The sequence below is a fragment of the Dermacentor andersoni genome, chromosome 3 (genome assembly GCF_023375885.2).
Source record: "Dermacentor andersoni chromosome 3, qqDerAnde1_hic_scaffold, whole genome shotgun sequence".
NCBI lineage: Eukaryota > Metazoa > Arthropoda > Arachnida > Ixodida > Ixodidae > Dermacentor > Dermacentor andersoni.
In genome coordinates, this window is record NC_092816.1 from 108,060,518 (window position 1) to 108,069,131 (window position 8,614).

Consider the following 8,614-nt stretch of genomic DNA (forward strand, 5'->3'; position numbering starts at 1 on the left):
TGGTCGAGTGTAGTTGGTAGATGCGGCGTCCCTATCGTAACTCCAGGGATGTAGTGTAGTTGAATTGGAGAAGGACCGCGAGCGAGAGGACGGAGGAACCGGACAGCACCCTCCTCCACTTATGAGATAACATTTAGGACTTCAGACTCTTATTTATTCTCCCGAACGAGAGCCCCATGACACAGACCCAAAACGGTGATGATGATTATTATCATCCTTGTACGCTGACTGAAAAAGTTGTGCGAGTAAGCGGAGCGCTGTTTTGATAAACGAATAAGTAAATTTCTACTTGGAAATTGAATAAGTAATGCCAGCTCACAGGTATCTCCAAAGTACGCCGATCTGGTAATATAATGGCGCATTACATTCAAGGTTTTCAATGTGCCTCTTTTTGACGAAAACTACATAATCCTTCAATGTAGCACGTTAACATCACCATTGTTTTCTCGACGAGCGTCATGCATAGCCTTCACCCTCTTTACGTCGCATCTCTCGCACGACGCATCTGCAGGATTTGGAGTTTCCATTTCGGCGTGGCTAAACTTGGACCCAGCTTGGGCCCAACTGCAACGCGGCCTATTCAAATTAATGTAAAACGCAAAAACGCTTTTCTGAGACCACCCCTTGACCACTTCTAATGACATTTGTTGTATTTGAGAGAGAATGCTAGATTCTGATGACTGTTGGAAGCGGAATTTCGATTTGGGCCCTGAATTTTGTTTAAACTCTTTTCGAAACCATTAAAGTTCGAGAAAAAAAGGAATAGAAGCACAAAGTTTACAAATAATAGCTTTGCTTCAAGAACATATATAATGGTTCTGTAAACGGCATTCATTAGACCATTCAAAGCGGACAAACTTGATATACCAATTTATATCTGACCCGAATTTGTTACGTTGTGTACGTGGGTTCTGCAAAAGCTGCATTTTCACATTCCTAATTTCTTTAGAATTTATGTGTAACACATCATTTTTGTCCACTTTAGATGTGCTATTAGATGCAATTCACAGAATTGTCATATCCTGTTTCATTGCGGAGTTACAGAGTTCTAAACATTATAGTTTTGTTTTTCGGAAAGTTTGGATATATAACATTTTTAATAAAACCTCGCCGACCTTAATCTAAAATTCAAAAGAAACAGTAACTAGACTTTAAGTTATTCTTTTAAATGCAACAAAACTCGTCAAATTCGATGCAGTAGTTGCCGAGAAAAAACGAATTTTCCTTTTACGTGTATTTAGACAGGTGCACGCGAGCTAAAGCTTCCTCTTATTAACACCATAATCATCATTATTATCATCTAAGAAATAAAAGTGAATAATTTTCCACGTGCTCAGCTGCCTCGGGACGTGTGCTTGCCTGACGTTCTGAGAACGAAGAAGACGGAGAGCCTTGTGCTTGTAGGGTGCCATCGCAGCCAACTGCTTCCGCTCCGGAGACTTATTCGATTATCAAGCGCTTCATTCATGAGTGAGTAACGAAATGTTTGCAGGTATTCTGGGCTTATAGCGCGATGAGCGTGACCTGATCATTATATGTTCCTGGAAGAAGGCGGCGGTATCGAGCGATACCGTCGCCAAGGTGTTGTGTCGGCAGCGGCAGGCAAGCGGGGGGCCCCGACGGGCGAACGCGCGGCCGGCGCCGGCGCAGTAAGGAGACACGGAGCTAACTGCTCCCGATGAAAACCGGAACGAAGACTCAGCCGACCCGCGGCCGTTTATTATTAAAAAGGACTCACACGCCAGATGATACCTCCCGATTGGTCCAAGCTCGTCACATGACAGAAGGGGGGTGCGCCATCTAGCTAAACAACTACAAAACATACATGTACGATGACACAGAGATCTGACAGGGGGCGATGCTATACTACATCATCCCCCCCCTGGAAACAAAGTAAGCATACAGTGAAACGCGCACACATGACGCGCACTTAAGTCCAAAGGCAATTTCAGTTCGTTCCCCCCCAAGTTCACACACGCGCACCAGTCGCACACGAAGCACGCACTTAAGTCCACAACAATTTCAGTCCGTCCCTGCCCAAGTTCACATACACGTGCACCAGTCTTGGGCACCAAAACACAGGCAGTCACTCAAACAAAGTCTGACAAGGAACACGCCACAAAACTCACTGCACCGCAACAAGGAGCACATTTTATACCTGTGTTAATGAAACATGTGGACTGTCTGCTAAATGTCACAACGAGGCCCTTAGCCGTGGCATTTCGAAGACGGAAATACACTCTACACTACAAAAACAAAATCATCGAGCCACGGAGGCCGTTTTCTGTCACGATGAGGACGCGTGCGTAGCTCAGAAGAACTTTGGGGGTTGCGACGCGTATCGGTCGACTTTGAAGACCCAGTCGTCCCACTACTATTTCCCTCCCCCTGGTTGGACAATTGAATGTGGTTATCGCTCAAAGCTGGAGAGGGTTGCCCAGGAAGCTCCTCTCGACGTCCCAACAAGTCCTGGGAGGCTACCAATTCCCCAACGGAATCAGAGAAGACTGCTGACTGTGTAGACTCTGAAGTGATACAGTCAGACGCACAACTTAACTGCCTATGAAAGGACGATGTCACGACAGACGAGTCATCGGAATGACTATCCAAGTTTGAATACGAGCACAAAAAGTTTCTATCACTTGTACACAATGTACTACCTGCTGGATCCTTCAACACTACGGTTAACTTAGACACATGCCACGTCTTCCCATCACTGAGTAGAAAAGTAGATGGTCCTATCTGGGCCATGACTTTACGAGGTTTACTGTACTTAAAAAATCCTTTCCTGTTAAATCTTATTCCGACGGTGTCTCCCACCTTGATACGAGTTGCCTGAGCACCTCTACGTTTGTCTACGTACTGTTTAGTCTGCCACTGTTTCTGCAAGACCCTTTCTTGAACTTGAGACACAAGACTGTCCTGTTCCCGTAGATCTACACAGAGCCGCGTGGTTCCATCCTTCTTGCGCACCACCACGAGTGGAGACACCCACTCAGTAGCCTCGACGCGCTCGATGACGTCGCAGTCCTCGAGACGTCGCAATTCATGTGTGACCTGGTCACGGAGGGCCAGGGGTAGTCGGCGCAACTTTGAAGATACTGGTTTCGCATCTTGCTGCCGATGAATTCGGTGCACAAAGTTGTTGACGAGGCCCAACTCGTCACTGGAAAGGTGATCAAAATCCGGAGGCACACCTGTGGGGCTCTGTACTGAAGGAAACGATGGTAGACGACATGTCAGCGACGTACCGTCGATCTGTATGCCCAAGTGTTGGATGGCGTCTAAACCCAGCAGCGATGTTCCTGTAGTCGTTACGTGGAACGTGACGGAGCATGACCTTTGGAAAAACTGGACAGTGGCTTGAAACAGGCCTTGAATGTCGATGCATTGCTTGGAGAAATTTTTCAAGTCCACTGCTGTTTTTGACAGTCTGTGCTGTCGACCAAAGTGCTTTCCAAAATCCTCGGCCGTCATCAATGAGACAGACGCTCCCGTATCCACCGGCAGTCGCATGGAGACGCCGTTCACTACGACTGGAACTTCCAAATCTTTTTTAGTTTCCAAAGCGCTTACCGTCAAGACAGACGCGGACGGCTGCCCTGCGGAAGTTGAAGACAGCGTCTCTGCGGAAGAGACGTGTTGAACAGTACGGGTTTTTCGGCATACTGATGCAAAATGGCCCAACGTGTGGCAGGCGTTGCACCGCCGGTTTCTTGCGGGGCAATTCCTGTACGTTGCAATATGCTTCGTGCTGCCACACCGGTCGCATGCACCACGGTTCCCAGAGGAGCCATGTGCGAAATGTCGGCCCTCTTGGCGGCTTCTCGGAAGAAGTCGGTCGTCTCGGCGGCTTCTCGGAAGAAGTCGGTCGTCTCGGCGGCTTCTCGGAAGAAGTCGGTCGTCTCGGCGGCTTCTCGGATGAAGTCGGTCGTCTCGGCCCGTCGACGGAACGCCAAGTTGAGTTGCCTCGATTCTTCGAACATTTTCGGAGCCGAACGCGCGGTTCGCTCGATGCAAGGCTTCTAACGAGCGTCCAATTTCTTCTGCCTTGTCCAGGGACAGGGTTTCGCCATGAGCCAGCAACTTTTCACGAACGCTGACGTTCGCTACCCCATGTATAATTTGGTCTCGGACGCGCTCGCCATAGGTTGTGCCGAAGTTGCACTGTACCGCCTTCTCCTTCAATGCGGTCACGAATTCCAGGAATCCTTCTCCCTCGAACTGCCTTCGACTGGTGAATTCGTGCCTCTCCGCCAGAACATTTGTTGACGCGGCGAACAGCCGGTCAAGCCGCTGCAAGAGTTTCTGGAACTCTGACGCTGGCGGGACCGCATCACTTGACGATGACGCTGCGCCGGTTAACTGCCTTGCTGCTTCCTGCTCCTCGTCTGCAAAGTACTTCCGTTGTCCCTCACGCCCGAGAGCGCTGACGAGCGCGGACGCTCGTCGTGCGTCCGTCCAGTCGCCACCGCCGGCCGCTTCGAGGTGGGCCTGAAAAAATTTTTTTCCATCGATACCATGGAATTAACGGTGGCCCGGGCACTTCAAGAAAGACTGGAAGGTTCGCCGTAAAAGAAGCCATGCCCGGTAGCGTGCAGGAGACAGTGCAGGAGGCAAGCCGGAGCTCGCAGCAGGAATGGGCCAGGAAGAACAAAGGGGGCGAGTAGGCCTAGGCTCGGAAGCCTCGCGACGCCAAGTGCGTCGGCGGCGTTTGCCTGCCGTGCGGACACGGGAAGGGTCGCTTCAGTTACGAAGCTCGTTGGTGTCCCGGGGCTTCGGTCGGAACCGCTGCGGGAATCCCATCCTCGTCGCCAAAAGATGTTGTGTCGGCAGCGGCAGGCAAGCGGGGGGCCCCGATGGGCGAACGCGCGGCTAGCGCCGGCGCAGTGAAGGAGACACGGAGCTAACTGCTCCCGATGAAAACCGGAACGAAGACTCAGCCGACCCGCGGCCGTTTATTATTAAAAAGGACTCACACGCCAGATGATACCTCCCGATTGGTCCAAGCTCGTCACATGACAGAAGGGGGGTGCGCCATCTAGCTAAACAACTACAAAACATACATGTACGATGACACAGAGATCTGACAGGGGGCGATGCTATACTACACAAGGTTTATTTCAAGTCAATTTTATTATTATTATCATTATTTGCCTTGCAGGGTTATTAGGCATGACCTATTGAGAACATTATGAAAATAATATGAGCGCCGTTTCATCGTACCGTAGTGCGTCCTGGGCACGTTCACGGCTTGCGTCAATTAGACCAAGTCGTTGATGGGCTTCAAGTTGAGGTGCACTTCTGAATGCGGGGGTTAAGGCCTCTATTCTGCTGTGAACCTCGGTCTCGTATATAGCATATTGGTCGCACACAGTGAAAGTGGGGGAAGTAGGGGCACACTTGCTAGTAAATTCACTTTGCAGTTAAGAAGGAACATGATTCAAATGATCCAACATACGAATCTGGCATTCTCCGGCCTAATACAACTTCTGTAGAAACCTATACGCACGAGCTAATGGAATTGCTCCCTAGAGCACCCTGCCGAGAGAGCCAAGTCATTGTTCATCCGCAGAGCTGGCGAGAACGAGCCAGGAGTGAAGCGACCTGATCTGGCACAACCTGCGAGGCATCTTCCATGGCCCAGCAGGGTGGCAGCGTCAAGGCGTTCCTTGGTGCCGCTGCGCCCGTGTACCTGGCACCGCTGCTGTTACTCAAGAACCTGGTACTCTGCATATTACATACACAGCGGGGGCTATGATGAATTTTCGCGTCACTCAAAATGGGGTGCTATAACCTAAAACCATCCAAACTTTCCTATTCCAATCCTGCAATCATCCCTCCGCGATAGGTGAAAACCATTTTTGGACCACCAACACTTCACCTGTCTGTCACGCGAGTTCACGAAAACCGCGATAGCTCCCCATCTGGTATGAGATGTACACACTGATTGTGCCTGATTCGACGGAACGCAAGAAAAATAGTTATTTTCGATTCGACGCCTTTCCATCATTAGCCCTCGGCTATTGGTCAAAAGTTTTCGTGCTGCACCCTCTTCACCTGCCTGACACGCGACGTCACAAAACCGCAAAAACTCGCCGCGTCAAATTGACGTGGACGCGTTAAGGATGCATTAACATGCCGAACAAAACTGCACTTTCTTCTGAATAGCCGCAGGCTGCCGCGTTCCGAAAGGAATAAAAGATGGCTAACGCCGATCGCTCAGGCACAGGCTACTCGCACCTGCCGGAGAGCATGGTTTTATTTGCGTATATTAAATTCTTTGGCGTGGCCGTGTAACGTTTCCGAGCACTTTCGGCACGTTTACGACCTAGTTCTGCCAACTCTTCTTTGCTGAGGATCCGTTTTAGCGTCATGTGAAGCTTCCGTTGCATGCCGCCGCGATCGTCGACCAGCCACCAGAAGCTAAGTAAGGGAAAGCAAACCAATTGCAGACGTCGGCACCGCCCTCTTCATCTGGTTATCGATTTTCAGTTCATTGGCTCAGCCCCATCGAATCCCTCTGCACTTCAGCGTGCTCCTGGCCTCTTGTGTGCCAATTAGATAAGACAAGCCGCTCAGTGTAGGCACTGTTATCCGCTTTTCTAGCAAATAAAAGTAACCTCCTATGAACAAGGAGAGCGTTTGATTTGTCCGTTGAGACAACCCCGCTGGTCACTGCCCTATGCTTGCCTCGGCGGTTACGCAAATTCGACGTCAGGAGCTTAGAATAAAAAGATGTTGGAATAGTTATACGTTATATAGCCCATGATCTACTGCGAAGGCCGTCACTTTTGTGTGACAAAAGGTGAAAATTAACTGATTAATGCGGTGTAAATAGCCTAACTTCTATAAAGGTTGTGTTCAAACACTCGCCATATATGGGTAAATAGAGATCGAAGCGGCCACCTGCCCATTAAATCTCGCTCCAGTGCTGACTAATCCGGGAAAGTGTGGAGTTTCAAGAAGAGCGCTTTCAAGTTAAGAAGGCTGCACACTTTGGTTCGTCTAAACAACGTGGTGGCTTAGCCGCTTGCTCAGACGCTCGGCGGAAAGTTGCCTTGCGAGCTCAGAAAAGTAGTCAGGCTTTGCTTTGAACTTGAAGTAAACCACGTTGCGTCTTTCTCGAATTGGCACGTGGAAAGTGTTCCGTATAGCGTTGATATTCATTTTTCTCAGCTGCTTTTGTGGAACCGACGTGGGTCAAATTCGAAATACAATCCTTTACGTGGGATTGAAGCTGCTTTATCAGACGTCATATTACACCTGTATAAATGCAGGCCACAATGGACACCCACCCAAAGGCTACGAGGAAGGCCGTGATGAAGGGCTCCAGGTTAATGCAGACAGTTGGCACGTGGTTTGTCTAGCCTTGTCCTAGTAAAAAAGAAAGCATAAAAGCTGATATCCACGAGATTCGACAAGTCGGCTTCGCGACGTCTAAGGAAATCCAGATTGAAAGAATAGTGGAACGCTTGATTGCTGAGTGTAATGCTTTACATATTTATAAATAAGCTACATAAATCTATTTTGAAAGAAGTGTTAGAAATGTGTTTAAGAGGAAACCATGGCTGAACCTGTTGCGGGGCCTATTATTAGCGATGGCTGCCAGATTTTGGCAATGATCAGTTACGAACAACTGGGTTTCTTAACTCGGGCGAAGGTTCGCACAACTTGCTTTTCTTAGATGAATGGCAGCCAACCTCCACACTGTCACGAATCGATTGCCCTCATTCCGTTTTTCATGCCGGTAGCACGCTATATAATAAAATGTTTTGCACGTCATTTACTTTTACATCGTATATAGGGTGTCCTCCGTTACTTGAACCAAAGTATAAAAATAGGCAAATGCCACGTTGCCAGAGAGACCCAAGGTAATGTTTGCCGTCGCTTGGAGATAATCAGATTATTTTTTGCATCCCACCTAATTAGATAATTAGGTTAAAAAACTAATAAACTTCACAAATACATAATTAGTGGAAAAGCGTAAATGAGGAAATTGTAGAGCGGCATGAAAAACTCCCGATAACGATTGCTGCTCCTCAGTACGTGACAAAGTATTTCAGAGATGGGGAACCCGCGAATACACGCAAAGTGCCTGGTGTGGTCAGTCTCGCGGCAGTTTATCGTGTATTCGTGGGCTTGTAATTGACACTTTTTTCTAATTTTGATATTTGAGAAGTTGTATAATTAAAACTAATGCAATTAGGCAGAGTGGAAGAAAAACTATCTTCAAGCAACGCCAAACAACAATACATTGATTCGGTCCGGCTACGTGGAATTTGCATATTTTAAAACTTTGCTGAAGTTACAAGGGACACCCGGTATATCCGGTGCTATTACTTCAGGATATAACCTCGATTAACTCGAAAACTGTTCTGAGAAGAAACTAAAAATAGATTTGTAACATTAGCTGTATAGGCACACGAGCCTTATAAAAGTTACGGCTGCTGCGCAAAAAAGCTCAACTTATTGCTAACGGATTTCGTCTGCGCTTGGTCACTCCTCGGCTGAAAAAGGTGCACCTTTGTAAAGTGTTAAAGATAACATCATGCGAGCGCCATGGCAGCCTTGTAGCGACAAGAGGTACTCCTGAAGCCAACAGTGCTGCAGA

General features: G+C 48.3%; 1 protein-coding gene across 1 annotated transcript; it reads right to left on the bottom strand.

Moving 5' to 3' along the window:
• Nucleotides 1–1,653: 1,653 nt before the first annotated feature.
• Nucleotides 1,654–5,106, bottom strand: LOC140216389 (uncharacterized). The gene is made up of 2 exons (XM_072286742.1): nt 4,755–5,106; nt 1,654–4,494 (listed from the first exon to the last, which is right to left on the bottom strand). The coding sequence occupies exon 2, from the start codon at nt 3,514–3,516 to the stop codon at nt 2,242–2,244; it is 1,275 nt and encodes a 424-aa protein (XP_072142843.1). The 5' UTR covers nt 3,517–4,494; nt 4,755–5,106; the 3' UTR covers nt 1,654–2,241.
• Between the last annotated feature and the right edge of the window lie 3,508 nt (nt 5,107–8,614).

Coding starts and splice junctions, on each gene's coding strand:
- LOC140216389 (XM_072286742.1), bottom strand. CDS start 3,516: ATGCGACTGCCGGTGGATACGGGAGCGTCTGTCTCATTGATGACGGCC.